This window comes from Coregonus clupeaformis, chromosome 16, assembly GCF_020615455.1.
Source record: "Coregonus clupeaformis isolate EN_2021a chromosome 16, ASM2061545v1, whole genome shotgun sequence".
NCBI lineage: Eukaryota > Metazoa > Chordata > Actinopteri > Salmoniformes > Salmonidae > Coregonus > Coregonus clupeaformis.
This window is the reverse complement of record NC_059207.1, coordinates 32,325,235-32,341,390: the sequence shown is the minus strand read 5'-3', so window position 1 is coordinate 32,341,390 and position 16,156 is coordinate 32,325,235. Positions and strand designations below refer to the sequence as shown.

At 44.5% G+C, this 16,156-nt stretch overlaps 1 protein-coding gene across 1 annotated transcript in view; it reads left to right on the top strand.

The window, feature by feature from the left end:
• LOC121584884 (transcription factor COE2) overlaps window positions 1-14,694 on the top strand; it is a 34,812-nt gene extending 20,118 nt beyond the window's left edge. Inside the window, 10 exon segments of the mRNA XM_045225684.1 lie at window positions 6,979-7,060; window positions 8,819-8,960; window positions 9,147-9,285; window positions 9,532-9,659; window positions 9,795-9,883; window positions 10,085-10,150; window positions 12,061-12,235; window positions 12,408-12,593; window positions 12,748-12,915; window positions 13,130-14,694. Coding sequence (XP_045081619.1) covers window positions 6,979-7,060; window positions 8,819-8,960; window positions 9,147-9,285; window positions 9,532-9,659; window positions 9,795-9,883; window positions 10,085-10,150; window positions 12,061-12,235; window positions 12,408-12,593; window positions 12,748-12,915; window positions 13,130-13,161 — 1,207 coding nt within the window. The 3' untranslated portion in view covers window positions 13,162-14,694.
• The last annotated feature ends 1,462 nt before the right edge of the window (window positions 14,695-16,156 follow it).

Below are 16,156 nucleotides of genomic sequence, written 5' to 3'. Positions count from 1 at the left end.
CACCTGATACACTTCAGCCGTACATTTGTGCATCGTGACATTATTCATGCTGCTGCAGTTAGAACTACCAGTTTTGGGTCACCGATGTAGTGTGGGGATTGTAAAGGTCCGTATTGGTATGTATGAGACCTGTCCATACACAATGGACTGCTTAACGACTCCAGTGTGACAGTTTGGAGAGCGTATTTTGAATCTTCATCCCATAGGACTCACAAAGCATGCTGGGAAAGGTCAAGCTACTGATGGGATGTCTATTCCCTATCCTGGTTGAACATTCACGTTCTCCCCAGCCTGGATCTCTCTGTGCATGTCTCTGTCAGTCTGTCCAGCCATAGATCCATATAACTATATATACCTATATCTCTCTCTCTTTCTTTCTCTCCCACTTTTGTCATTATGCCAAGTGTTGGACGCTGGAACAACATTAAACTATTTAAAAGATTAAAACGATACCATCATGCCAGCAGTGATGTTGTAAAGTCATTTTAAGACCAAGGTGATACAATGTTCAAAAAGTCCACATTCGCACTTATCAGGAGGGTCCATCAGCCCCCATCCATGTCCCTCTATTACCCTCTCCCCCCTTCTCACCCCTCTCTCACCTCACAGCCCGGGCTCAACTGAGGCACTTTTGCGGTGTCTAGCCTGATGGTTGTACAGCACTACCAAGCTCTATAAATCAGCACAAGTGGTTTAAATGTTTGGCTTTGACACAGTTCTCAAGTTTAGAGACGGGTGGGCTGGGTTTTGGGCTAGGGCCGCAGGGGTGAGGCTGGGCTGAAATGGAGAAGGGGCCATGGGGGCAAATCCAATCCAGTGGTCAAACTTTAAAAGGAGTCCTCATTCCCCATGCTCTGTTTCAGTCTGTGTGGCACCTCTCCAAATAATCTAGCTGTTATTTTTGATACCACAGGACAATCTGTGAGTACTTCCCTTCAACCAACGCTGACGAAGGCTGCCGCCGAAACACAACCGTTTGTTCTGACCTCTGCTGCTAAAAAAATACATTAAAACATAAAGAATATTTCAGTGAGTGCAGGTTTTTCCTTCCAGTATATGCCTTTTGAAGCCAGCAGCCAAATATCTTTTGTCACTACAAACATTTGAGCTAAGCCCGGCAATTTTTCTTTCCATTGATTTGGTGTACCCATCTCCACCCATCACTCAGTGGTCTCGTCTGTCAGTGTGTGGTTGTCAGTGTTTGGTTGTTAGTGTGTGGTTGTCAGTGTGTGGTTGTCAGTGTGTGGTTGTTAGTAGGTGGGTGTTGGTATGCCTGACTGTCAGACCATAAAGACAGGTTTAATCCCTGGATCAAAACAGGCATCAATGAGAGACTAACAGGGCCCATATTATAGATTATGACAGTGGGATTAGGAAAGGTGGGGGTTGCTCGAAATTTGAGAGGACAGAGGCGCATATCTGTGCTCCCAATAAAACAAAACTAAAAGAAGTGAAACCCCTGCTAAAACAAGTTGCTAAGGGTTGGTTTGTCGATTACTTTTAAACATGCAAGGCAGTTTGGAGAGAGAGGGGGGGAGTGAGAGAGGGTTAGGGTTATATAAAGTATGTTAAGTAAAGGTGAGAGAAGGACTAGTACTATTTCTGTACTAAAATACAAGGGGGCGTGTTAGTAGGCTAGTGTGAAAGGTCCCGTGGTGGTATGCCACAGAGGGGGTATCAGTTCGTGGAGGGTTCTCTGTGCCCCATTAGCAGTGTCAAAGGTCGGGTGCCCCGGGTGTTAACCCTGGTGACCAGTCTAGCTTCCAGTCTGCCAGGGGACCCTGGGATCCAGCGGTATTTATTACCTCCTCCCCCCTCCCCCAATCTCCCCATGGAGGAAAACAAAACACCCCCATCCCTCACCACAACCCACTCCATATACTAATTGGATGCATATCCATACATTGATGCATGATGACCCATCTGTAGATTTCTGTATCAGTGTAAAATATTCTTAGGTCAACTCTGGCCTATGCAGAAATCGGCCAATAGCCAGTAGCCTTGGAACTTGCTTGACCCAATACTCATATATTTTGTGGATACATTTCAAGTTGGGTTTACATGCATTTTCTTTTAGAATGTGTGCGTTTATTATAGAGTTTGTGTGTATGTAATGTGTGTGTGTGTGTGTGTGTGTATGAGTTAATGTTCTCAGTGTGTGAGTGTGGCAGAGGAAGGTCCTCAGCATGTCAGTATGTTTTAATGCCTCACATCTGGTTTCCTAATTTTCCTCCCCCCCCCACCATGTCAGGACACTGTTTTGTTTTTCCAGGGGGGGACGATGGGTGGGATGTCTGATGAGTGATGGCCCTGAATAAAGGACGTCAACATTCTCCCCTCTCCTCTTTTTGTCTCTCCCTCTCTTCTCTCACTCTTTCAGCCTTTTCTTCCGCACCATCTATCCGCACCTTCCCTCTCTACTTCCTTCAGTCTCTCCGCCTGTCTTCTAAATACTGATTGAAGCAAGATCATGCTTCTGACCTGTCACTCCATCCCTGCTCTCTCTCTCTCTCTCTCTGTTCCTAGATAGAGAACAGAGCCTCTCCCACCCTGCCAAACTAAATGCTCTCCATTTTAGTCCTCTCTCTCTGTCTCTCACAGTTCAAATCCCTCCCAAGTCTTTTTTTGAAATATGATTGTCATCAATGCAGCTGTCCCAAACAGAGGACCAGGCTCACATGAGATAAAGGGACTGTCCCACAGGAAGACGAGGTTGCAGGAACTAGTCCAGTTCATATGATCTATATAAAGCAAAATATTGTAGCTAAATCTATGCACCATAGCATACAGATCTAATACACTGATACAGACACTGATACAGCTGTGTGTCTAATCAGTATATAGAGTGTGATATATGGTGTGTCTCTGTGACATGGCAATTTAAGTCAGTTGTAATTAAGGTTGATAAATGCCAATAAAAGTTATTGTTAGGGGTCCTGTGCAGCTCATGTGCTAGCAGTATGATTAAGTATCAAGGCTCAGGATAAGACCCAGATGCAGACAGTTCAAAATTACAAAAAGTTAATTTACAAAAACAGGGGGCAGGCAAATGACAGGTCAAGGGCAGGCAGAGGTCAGTAATCCAGAGCAGAGTCTGAAAGTTACAGAAACGGCAGGCAGACTCAGGGCAGGCAGAATGGTCAAAACCGAGAAAAACAGGAAACCAGGGACTAGAGCAAAACAGGAGTAAGGGAAAACCACGGGTAAGCTTGACGAGACAAGACGAACTGGCAACAGACAAACCGAAAACACTGGTATAAATACACAGGGGATAATGAGGACAAATGGGAGACACCTGGTGGGGGTGGAGACAAGCACAAGACAGGTGAAACTGATCAGGGTGTGACAATTATGGCCATATGTAAAGGCTCAGCTATGTTTAACAGATGCCTCAGATAGGACTGACGGAGGCTGAATGTGGTCTGTCTGACAGTCAATGCCCCCGTGAACATTTACATTTTAGTCATTTAGCAGACGCTCATATCCAGAGCGACTTACAGTTAGTGCATAAATTTTCATACTGACCCCCCGTGGGAAACGAACCCACAACCCTGGTGTTGCAAGCGCCATGCTCTACCAACTGAGCTACAGGGGACTATGAAACAATTATGGAGTTAAGTTTGTAACTTTGCTGTTATTGCAATGTCATGATTTACTCTAGTTTTTTAACTAGTTTTAGTTAAGCAAGTTGTCACCCTGCGGATTGCTCATCCCATGCTGTGAGGCCTGTGTTTAGTATTGGGAACTGAAGCAGATGCATACAAAGGGGATTTGGAGGCCTTAACAGAGATACAGAGGGGAAAAAACAGACTCACCATGGAGCCAGTGTGGAAATTGATCCCAAGGCTTAAGACTTGGGCCTACCTTTTGTTTGTGTTTCCTAGTCAGGGTCTTTGAGGAGGGTAGTGGGGAACACCAGTTGGAGGGGTTATAGCTATAGCTTGATTTACATGAATGACAACTGGACAACTCATAAAATATTAAACTTGCATCTCAACTTGTCACAAAATGTACCCTCCCCCAAAATTAATTTCATAATTGAATAGTGGGATAAATATGCATTCCAGTGACAGTTGGTTATGGAATAACCACTTTGAATATGAGAGGCAAAGCTGCAAATGCATACCTCTAAGCCACAGTATAGCTAAATGAGTTCTCCTTTGAAAACGGACATTCAGATCACCTCCAATGCTTAACAACTCCTGCTCCTCTCTAGCCTATGGGTGGGGAGGTGTGTGGGCGTATTGCATTATCAAAACAAAAACAAACAACCCCGATATTAAACTTTTGCGACCACAACAGAGGCGGGAGAAAAACAGAGGGTCCTCGACTTCTTATTAATTATGCAAGATTAGTCTAATTATAATTCAGCAAATGAATGTGTGGCAGAAGGTGCGAGGCGACGGGGCTGGGAGATTTGCATGTTAAGTGGGCAGGGGGAAGCGGCTAATGCATGCTAATATATGCACCAATGTCTCGCTTTAATTTCAGCATTTGCAGCTGTGTGCGTCCGAACTGAGGGGGCTGTAAGTTGACTGAATGGGTTTTTGGGGAGGACAGTGGTGGGGGGGTTGTATGGAAGTATGTATGAGTGTTTATAATGTTACACAAACAAACACAGTGAGGGAATGATGAATGAAAGTCAGAGGAAAGGAGCAGTCCAACGCAAACTGACCAATGGGGATGTCGGCCTAGAACTTGGAGGGTCGTCGCTACATGTGGAGTGTGTCTTTAAAGGGATGTCATGCATCCCTGCTGTGAAGTCACCAATGTGACTGGGTGGAGTGAGCGGTCATTGTTGGCTGGGTGCACTTGAAGTGGCCAGAGATCCAGAGAGCAGGTGGCTGGGCAGGGAGAGGAGCGTGTCTGTGTCTGGGACAGAGCAGGGCCATGGCCACGGTCATTTAGCCCAACAAAGGAGCCCGCAGTAATGTTATAAATTACTCTGCCATGTCTCTTTATGGGGGTTCCCACATGAATTTGAAGCAAATTGATAAAGAATGTTTCCCATCATATACCAGAGTAGAAGTCACATACTGAAGGATCTTCAAGTGCACTGTTTGAAAGAAGTGTTTGAAAACAGCAGAACATAATCCAGTATATCTCTCATCGGTGGCTATGAAGCAAACTGGATTCAAACACTGAGCATAAACTACTGACATATCATATAAATCATGACAGCATGATAGATACAGTACAGAGAGAGGAGAGAGGGAGTAAGGGAGGGAGGGAAGGACGGAGAGAGAGAGAGAGGGAGAGAGAGAGGGAGTAAGGGAGGGAGGGAGGGAGGGAGGGAAGGAGGGAGAGAGAGAGGGAGAGGGAAGGAGAGAGAGAGAGAGAGAGAGAGAGAGAGAGATGGGGATAGGGATGTAAAGAGGAGGAAGTGGTAAGAGGGAGGGAGAGGCGATGTGGCCTTTTGCACACATCCACCCTGGGCCCAACTGTAGCGGAGCTGTGAGGTTGGAGGTCCGAGCTCTCACTGATAAATCAGAATCACCCTTCGCCAACAACAATATTGATTGTCCTCCGCTGAAATAGCTCAAATCAAGAAATATTGGACACTGTCTTGGAACCAAGCGCTTGTTCTGAGCCAGGGCCTGTTCACTAGGGAGGAGGGGAGGGAGTGATGGAAGAAGAGAGAGAAAGAGGCTGAGAGAGGGAAGGAGAAATTACCATTGAATGGGACGGTCCTGGGCTGCGGGGCCAATATGAAGTCCCTCTCCAAACAAAGTCTCTCCATTAATATGACTTATATCTGCAGTGAGCTCAATGTGGGTGGGATCGGATATCTATCCGCCCAGCACCAGCTCCAGCCTCTCTCTCGCCAGCATTTCTCCTCATCACTGTTGTTCTTTGTTTAGTTTCAGCGTTGGGTGTATCACTGAAATTGAGGCCAAATTTGTGGCTAAATGTTGGGACTCAGTCAAAAATGACAGAGTATCTGATCCATGGACACACATATATACACCAGTAGTCCTGATCTCTACACCACGCCCATTCACTCTCATTCTCTTCTTGTCTTCAGACCATTTCATTACTCCCTCAACTATCTCCCCTGCCTCTCCCCTTCTATCACTTCCTCCCCCCTCCTCTCTCCCTCGCTCTCTGTGATGGAATGTGTGTTCCTTGTGGTTGCCTTCTCTTTCCCTCTCAGCGTGGGGACTTTGGGATTGCGGCAGAGCCGCGTTGCCATGGCAGCGGGCTATGTTGCCGAACTGTGTACACCTGGGATTTGGAGTCTCTCCCTCCTCTCCTCTCCCCATCTTCATCTCAGTTTCTCCATCTCTCTCCTCTTCTCTGCTCTAGTGGAGGCTATCAGCACCCCGTCTCTCTCTTTCCACGCTCTGATCCCCCTCTACACCCTCACATACTCCCCCCCACACACACACCGTTAATGAGACACATCCATGAGAAAATACACACACAAACCTCATGCAAACACATGCACACGTACATACAAACACTCTGTCTCTGTCCTCCTTTCACTTTCTCTCTAGTTGCCTTTCTCTCTTCCCCCACTGTTCCCATGTGGTTCAGATGCAGCATGGTGGGATACCATGGTCCCCAGAGTCCCCTGGCATACATCATGGTCTCCTGTTCACTTTGAAACACAGCACCAGTTTTCACTGGACTGCATTACAAATTCTCATTATTTGATTTAAAGTGTAGTAACATTGACTCTAATGCTAAAGTAAACAGCAGTGATTAATGCAAGGTCAGATATCACGCAGCAGCATTGACCACACACACACGCACATGCACACACATACGCAGACACACACACACGTGTAGGCATGTACAAACACTCAATGTTCATAACACATCTCTGGCCAGAACAGCAATCAGCATCTTCTTGACTGATTTGAAATGATGAATGCCAATAAATAAGGCCAACAAATAATGAATGCATTGTTCTTCCGTGTTATGTTTTCCTGTCTATTGAGTTATTGATGTCCTATTTTTCTTTTACCCCTGCAGATTCTTCTTGAAGTTTTTCCTGAAGTGTAACCAAAATTGTCTGAAGACAGCAGGGAACCCAAGGGACATGAGGAGATTTCAGGTATGGAGAGTAGGAGATAGAGAGAGGTGTTTGTGTGTATGCATGTATACCTATTTGTGTATGTGTGTGTGCATGTGAGAGAGGGAGAGAGAGAGAGAGAGAGAGAGAGAGAGAGAGAGAGAGGGAGGGTGGGTGGGTGCATGCATGATGTTGAAAATAACAATTGATGGTTATCTAAAATATATATATGAATTTCTTTCCAATCTACTTTCACAAAGAGGGTGTTTTGTTGTCCAGGATCTGCCCAGGTATAGTTGAGACCACATTTCTCCATACCATAACCTCAAGCACTGGAATAGAGGGGAAAGTTAAAGGTGAAAGTAAAAAATCAATAGAGAAACAAAGAGGGAGAGATGGAAAGAGAAAGGAAAAGGAGGTAGTGGGGTGGGAGAGACAAGGGGGGAGGCAGGCAGGAAATAGGCTGAGGTGTTTCAGGAAGTTGTCAAGAATTGAGTGATTGGCTCCAGATGGGGAAGGTCATGCTCCGTGACCCAGGAAGTGGTCACAGGGGACACTCCCGCTTCACTTCCTCTGCTGTCTTTCAGCACCGTAGCCCCTGTCTGGCATTCTCTCTCTCTCTCTCTCTCTCTCTCTCTCTCTCTCTCTCTCTCTCTCTCTCTCTCTCTCTCTCTCTCTCTCTCTCTCTCTCTCTCTCTCTCTCTCTCTCTCTCTCTCTCTCTCTCTCTCTCTCTCTCTCTCTCTCTCTCTCTCTCTCTCTCTCTCTCTCTCTCTCGCTCTCGCTCTCGCTCTCGCTCGCTCTCTCTCTCTCGGGTCTCTCTTTCTCACAGCTCTCTCTCTCACTCTCTCAGCTCTGCCTCTCTCTCTCTCTCTCCCTGTTTTCCACCATGTTTGTTTTAACTCCTGCACTGTGACACATGCTGAGAAGTTATGAGCGGGCGGCCGCTCCAAGGCCCTCACCTCCAGGTTAAAAGACGATCGGAGCTGGACAGGAGCCCGTTGCTGCTGCTTGATCGATAATTTACTGTTATTTTCCTTCAGATTCCTTACATCTCCTAGTCAACCATCTACAAGAACATCTGCTTTCTCTCCCTTTCTCTCTCTTCCTTTCTATGCATCTGTGCTCCAGTCTCTGCATATGCAGCTCTGCAATACTGATAAATCCTTAACACACCACTTTCTTATGGCAAAGTCTATTTCAAAATATCTAGAGATGAATGTCTTTCAGCATTTCATAGACCCTACGCAACCACCGCCACCCTGTCCTGCATGTACACATATAGATATATGGACACACTGAAACACAAAGACCCAAGGCAGACACACAAGAACACCCACATATTTTGAATGCATGTCCTCCAAGGTGAACATATGTACTTTGTGGAGAGGAAGGGACAAACACATGCTGTTGGCCAGAAATCAAATTAGGGCCACCGTATATCACACTCTAACTCCCAGTAAAAAGAGGAGATTCAGTCCATATGTCTGCTGTCAGTGAGGGAGTAGGCCTGAAACTCCAACCACAGCCTCAGGAGGGGAGAGGAGGGGAGGGAAAGGGAGGGACAGAGAGAGAGGCCACAGAGAGAAGGGCGGTGATGTAAAAATATTATATAGTAGGGTTGTCACATTACCCGTTGAGAAATATTCCTATCAACTGGATGTTGAAATTGATTGTAGCCAAGGGATTTTTTGTTGTTGCAGGAAACCAAATCTTACAAAAAGTGACCTAACATCACTTTAGTTACCCTGATACACCGTGCGTTGATATTTTCCACTTCCCCATCCTCCCCTGTCTTTCAGGTGGTCCTGTCCAGCACTGTGAGTGTAGACGGACATGTCTTAGCTGTGTCTGACAACATGTTTGTCCACAACAACTCCAAACACGGCCGGAGAGCCCGTAGGCTGGAGCCGGGAGAGTCAGTGGAGAACGGCATGGAATACGGTAAGACACACACCACTACCTACCCTGAGGTACTGATGCTTACTGTAGCTTACTCATGTTATCCACTTCACTGTGCTAATGGCTAACCTCAAGGTCTAGGGCTGACCCCCTAAAACAGACACTAAATAAATTGCCAGGATGTGGAATTAGTTAAATTAAAATGACATTATTGCTCTTCCTCTCCAGCCACCCCCTGTATCAAAGCCATCAGTCCCAGTGAGGGCTGGACCACGGGCGGGGCCATGGTCATTGTGATCGGGGAGAACTTCTTTGATGGACTGCAGGTGGTGTTCGGCAGCATGCTGGTGTGGAGCGAGGTAGCTATGTGGCTTTACTGTAACTGTCTCTTTAAAACAACTAATTAATGATACTGTTACTGATTGAAAACATAAGGGACAAGGTAGCTAAAGCATATGGCTTGTCTCATTAGCACAGTCATTTGTTGGCTGCCTGCTACATGTTGGCATTATGAGAGCAAAATGTGTTATTCTATTAGATACTGTAAACTATCAAATAGTCTCGTTTGTTGCTCATTTTCTGTCTTGTCCCTGTTTCTCTCTCTTTCTCTTAGTTGATCACGGCCCCACGCCATCCGTGTCCAGACGCCTCCTCGCCACATCCCAGGGGTCGTGGAGGTCACGCTGTCCTATAAATCTAAACAGTTCTGCAAGGGGACACCTGGGCGCTTCATCTACACAGGTAAACAGACACCTCCTATTTACCTCACAGCCACACCTACCCTATCCAGCAGCCATTCACCAACAACATATCAAACAGCACCATTACATGGGATGAGTCATGACCTAGTGCTGATGTATCTGTGTATGTGTTTAGCGCTGAATGAGCCCACCATAGACTACGGTTTCCAGAGACTTCAAAAGGTCATTCCTAGACACCCTGGTGACCCTGACAAACTGGCCAAGGTGAGTGAGAACACATCACACTACACCACACCACACTACACCACATCACACTACACCACACCACACTACACCACACCACACTACACCACACCAGACCACAGCACAGCACACATGTTGACTTCTGTGATCACACCTCTCCTTACAGACAGTACACACTATGTAACATAAGAGGCTAATGCATGTCTCTCTGTCTGTGTTTAGGAGATGCTACTGAAGAGAGCAGCTGATCTGGTAGAGGCCTTGTATGGAAACCCACACAGTAATCAGGTAACCAGCGATTTTCAGCAGAGGTGGCACCAAGTCACTATTATTCGAGTCACAAGCAAGTCTTAAGTCGAGTCCCAAGTAGAACGGGTCAAGTCTTGAGTCAAGTCCAAGTCGTACATTCTAAGAGCAAGTCAAGTCACAAGTGTTTTCAAGTCAAGTCTCAAGTCAAGTAAAACATCATCTAAACATGCAATAATCTTTGTCTATTTATTGAGGCTACCATACAGCCCTTTTCATTCTTTTGTCAACACATTTTGATTATGTCATTGTAAAATAGGGACCTTGTAGCAGTCATAAGGGAAAGGCAGGTTGAGGTGCTCAGATTGTAGATTCATTTACAGGTCTTGGTGATCCAATGCTAAAGGGCCATATCATACAAAATATACAAGTAGATTTACCAAATATACAAGGCCCAAAATAAATAGCTTTTGTATCAGGCTTAACCCGTCCTATCTGAACAGACACAGGTAGCGGGACACTACTGCACAGCCTCCCCTTGAGAAACCAAATCGACTCTGTCTAACAGGAGCTCAAACAGGTACATATAAGCACAGCCCCTCCCAGGACCATACAATTACCCAATTGGCAATTACAACCAATAAACTGGTTCTACAATTTAAAAGGCAATTTCCACATCCATTGTTACATTGGTACATTCTTCTTAATCAGACTTAATGATTCTTAATGGTATTTAATCACCATTCATACATAGAACAATCATTTCCTCTTATTCAACGTACTGAATCCAAAGCGTGGGGCGCAGGCCACAAAGCCTATTTCTATGCGCACTGAGGTGCGCATTCTCCTATTACGCACAACCAGAATGACAGAGACATAGGACACAGACACACGGAACTCCGACCTAACCCGAGAAATATGAACAAAGGAAATCATACATTTAATTAAATAAACAGAACTTCTACCTCTTGAGTCTTGCGAACGTTCATGTGTACAGTAAACATCGCAACCAGGCTAAATGAAAATGTATCATATGAAACATGAAACAGAAATGTCTAAGTGTTGCAATAAACGGCATGGTGATGGAATGATGAAACGTTAGTAATTATTGTAGGATTAGATGGAATATACATTTACCACATATGCATTTAAACGTGTGAAAGCAACATCAAACATTTCAACAAGAGAACAAAGTGCTCTCCACTGGAGGGAGTTTGGAGAGCGCAAGTGGAGAGACTATGGTGCATCATCGCCACAGTAATAATTACTTTTAACAACAAATTCCAAATGCAAGCATAAGTCAATTATAAATGTCAAGTAATTTTTAAATACCAAAAGACCAGCAGGCCTATGCTAGTAGGCCTAATTGTTGCTTAATGCCCCATTGCTGGTGAGCTTGCAAAGAAAACAGTTAATATTCTTGATCACCAAATTATTTTTGGAGCTGCATATTTATTTATTATGGCAATCCTCTCTCCCTACAATTTGACGTTTGCGCTGCACCCGATCCTATAGCTGTACAGCAAATCAGCAATCTGTTCACTAGCTCACCCGACCGGTGTTGATTGACAGTTTTCTGGTCCAATCAGAGGGCCAAGTGTGCGTTTCACTAGCCAATCTGTTGCACGTTTTTTTAAGTTTTGCAAGGGCGATGCTGCGGCTACTGTCTATGGCTTCTCTGTGTCACAAAATGAGTGACAAAACGTAAAAACACCTGGTCAGATAATATAAAGTCATCAGTCTCAAGTAAGAGGGTAGTCCCGAGTCATGAGGCTCCAATTCCAAGTCCAGTCTCAAGTCATCAAATTTGTGACTGGAGTCAGACTTGACTCCAAGTCATGTGACTGGAGTTCACAACTCTGCTGTTCTTGTCTCTTTTACTATTACTCTTATCAATAACTACTGTAAATCTCTGAGGTCTGGCTAACAGTTTGTATTGTCTGTCTCTTTAGGACATGTTGCTGAAGCGTGCAGCGGACATTGCTGAGGCCCTGTACAGTGTTCCCCGTCCCCACAGCCAGCTGCAGGCCATGCCTAGTTCCCCAGCCCATGGCAGTGTCATGGGCCTGGGCTCATACCCCTCCCAGCTGGGGGTCAGCATCGGAGAGCCAGGACAAACCAGCCAGGGTGAGCAGTACTAGACTTAATATGTGATTCATAGTGATATTTTCTTCTAGTTGGTGCTATGATATCCCCAGTGGGAAAATCACTTGTCTTCCTGTCTTTTCCTTTCCTCTGTCTTTTTTGTTCTAACACTTTATCGGTCTCTCTCTTTGTTTCTCTCTCTCTCTCGCTCCAGGTTATATTCGTAACTCCAGCAGTTTGTCCCCGCGGGGATACCCCTCTGCCTCCACCCCTCAGCAGTCGGGCTATGGGGGTGGTGGAGGCATGAGTGGGGGCTATGGGGCAGTGCCCATGACTAGTCTGGGGGTGCCAGGGTCCCCTGGTTTCAGCAGTGCCTCCCCCACTGGTTCTCCCTATGGTAGTGAGTGTGTCTCCTCTTACTCAATCACTCTGTCCTGTGTTTTCTTCCTGTCCCTGCTACACTAAAACATTGCCCACCATTGACAAAGGTTGATCAGTGCATATATCCTTCTGTTATAAAATAACAACTGATATTCTCTTTCTCTCCTCCACAGTAATGCCATCTAGTCCCACCATCCCAGGTTCCAGCTCCTCCTCCTCCCTCCTGCCGTTCTCCTCCTTCCCGTCCTCAGCCAAACAGAAGAGCGCCTTCGCTCCTGTCCTCCGGCCCCAGGGCTCCCCCTCTCCTGCCTGCCCCGCCTCAGGAGGCAACAGCTTCAGAGGTAGAACCAATCTACAATCTTAGAAACACCCCTTTCTTTGTAAAAAAACATTTTCCTTTATAAAAACAAATCCATACCCACATACACATAGGCTAGGCAAGCATGAACATACAGTATGTCTGACTGTTATTTTGGTTATAATGATTATTGCCATTGTCAAAAATAAGATTTTATCTAAAACATATTAGATTATTACTATTCTCTTTCTCTATAGCGATGACCGGCCTGGTAGTTCCCCCGATGTAGCAGCACTCCACCAACTCCCATCCACCACCTACAAACCAGACGAGACCAGACCACTGCTCCAACACTGCTACCCCCCTGCAGGCACTGACAGGACAGGGATGATGATGGAACACACACTGATTTCTCAACCCCCCACAACTATCCTCACTGATGCCCTGCCACTAGTTGAGTCCATGTTTCATTCATTTGGATGAAAAGGATGGGACAGAAAGAGTCCAAAGACCAGGCCAGTCACTCCAGATGCAGACAGAAGACCTCTTCATCTGCAGTAGCTGCAAAGACATGAGACTTTCTTGGGCCACACCACAACACAGTGGAGTTCTATGGGGTGCACTATGGGTGTCTGCATTTTGAAAGGAAAGCAGAATTCAGCATCAAGATGTCTTCACGAGCTTCAAAAGCACTCACACCACCCAATGCTACAGCCGTATGCAGGATTTGGTTCTTCCAACAACACCTACCCCAAACTGATCAACCTCTTGGCTAGCGGAGGTGTGCTAGAAGAATATGTCTGTTGATGATTTGTTGTTAGAGCACTGAACTGAATGGACAATGGACAACTCTGATACTATGTGCTGAAACTCTATGAACCAGGGTGATATTTGTCTCTAAGGACACTGTCAAAGGCATGTGACGACTCCAAGGTTTTTGTAGTAGACTTTTTGAAGGTGATTTACATTCCAGAATGATAGACCCTTTATTTTTTGTTATGATCTCCACGATTTTACAAGGGCAAATTCTTTGTCCTCCAGGGTTGGTAATAAAAAAGTAATTCATATATTGATTTATTTAAGAAGAAAAAAACAAGCAATTTAACTTATTATTACAGTTAGTTTAGGGAATAATATAAACTTGTTTTAATTCCTTTTTTGCGATTGTTATAAATATGATTATCTCTATGTTACCATTCTTGTTTTTATTGAAATCTTTGAGGGTTTTATTAGACATGACTGATGATTAATACATAAGAGAGAATGAAGTAGTACTCCAATGTTCATTTGAAATAAAGTCCTTGGCCAATACACTTTTCCTGTTTTTTCACATGGAACTGTTATGTCCAATGTCAAAGAAGCAAATTACCTTGCTGTTCTTTATAAAGGAAAACTAGTTAGCATATATTATTATTAATTACATTTTTATGCATGTTATTTCAACACTGATTCCATTGTATTATTTCATTCATGTGGCCAATTTGAAATTGTATTTAGAAGATTATGATTTTCATTGTTGATTCAGTTGATGTGTTTCATTCCACTGTCTCTGGTCACTATGCAGTAAAGTAGCAAGCACAAACTGAAATCAAAGGGATATATTGGGGATTTGTCATAAACCCATGCAACTGTTCTTATTCACTGTTGTAACACAATACAAACATCATGCTCAGGATTAGAAAACACAGAATAAAACAAATATTTAGCTGACATCTATTCAAAGTTGTTTCTAGTGTTTTACTGGTTTTATTTATTTGATAGCAGTTAGTAAAATGTAAAGTTATTATAATATTTTTTTTCAAAAGCCATCTTTCTTTTTTAATGGTACAGAATAACATGATTGTCTGAAATTGTGATTTGTATATCATAAAGTGTAATTATATTTTGTCCTCCCAAATAAAACAAAAAATCACAGTAAGAATTCACTGTTGGTATTCATAACTGAAACATGAGGAAAGTAGAAAAAACAAGGTCTATTTTTGTGTGCGCCTGACTTTCTGTTCGCATTTATGCCAATTAGACATCAATAAAAATGTACAGATATCCATAATATGACCCCAAAAACTCTTTAGGCAAGTGAGGTTTTGCTACATACAGCATTATGGTACTATAATTCAGGACTACACCAGGACAATCTTTTGACTCACCTGTACCCTTGTGTAGTTTGACACTGCTTTGTATACCTACAGTGGGGAAAAAAAGTATTTAGTCAGCCACCAATTGTGCAAGTTCTCCCACGTAAAAAGATGAGAGAGGCCTGTAATTTTCATCATAGGTACACGTCAACTATGACAGACAAAATGAGGGAAAAAATTCCAGAAAATCACATTGTAGGATTTTTTATGAATTTATTTGCAAATTATGGTGGAAAATAAGTATTTGGTCAATAACAAAAGTTTCTCAATACTTTGTTATATACCCTTTGTTGGCAACGACACAGGTCAAACGTTTTCTGTAAGTCTTCACAAGGTTTTCACACACTGTTGCTGGTATTTTGGCCCATTCCTCCATGCAGATCTCCTCTAGAGCAGTGATGTTTTGGGGCTGTCGCTGGGCAACACGGACTTTCAACTCCCCTCCAAAGATTTTCTATGGGGTTGAGATCTGGAGACTGGCTAGGCCACTCCAGGACCTTGAAATGCTTCTTACGAAGCCACTCCTTTGTTGCCCGGGCGGTGTGTTTGGGATCATTGTCATGCTGAAAGACCCAGCCACGTTTCATCTTCAATGCCCTTGCTGATGGAAGGAGGTTTTCACTCAAAATCTCATGATACATGGCCCCATTCATTCTTTCCTTTACACGGATCAGTCGTCCTGGTCCCGTTGCAGAAAAACAGCCCCAAAGCATTATGTTTCCACCCCCATGCTTCACAGTAGGTATGGTGTTCTTTGGATGCAACTCAGCATTCTTTGTCCTCCAAACACGACGAGTTGAGTTTTTACCAAAAAGTTCTATTTTGGTTTCATCTGACCATATGACATTCTCCCAATCCTCTTCTGGATCATCCAAATGCACTCTAGCAAACTTCAGACGGGCCTGGACATGTACTGGCTTAAGCAGGGGGGACACGTCTGGCACTGCAGGATTTGAGTCCCTGGCGGCGTAGTGTGTTACTGATGGTAGGCTTTGTTACTTTGGTCCCAGCTCTCTGCAGGTCATTCACTAGGTCCCCCCGTGTGGTTCTGGGATTTTTGTTCACCGTTCTTGTGATCATTTCGACCCCACGGGGTGAGATCTTGCGTGGAGCCCCCAGATCGAGGGAGATTATCAGTGGTCTTGTATG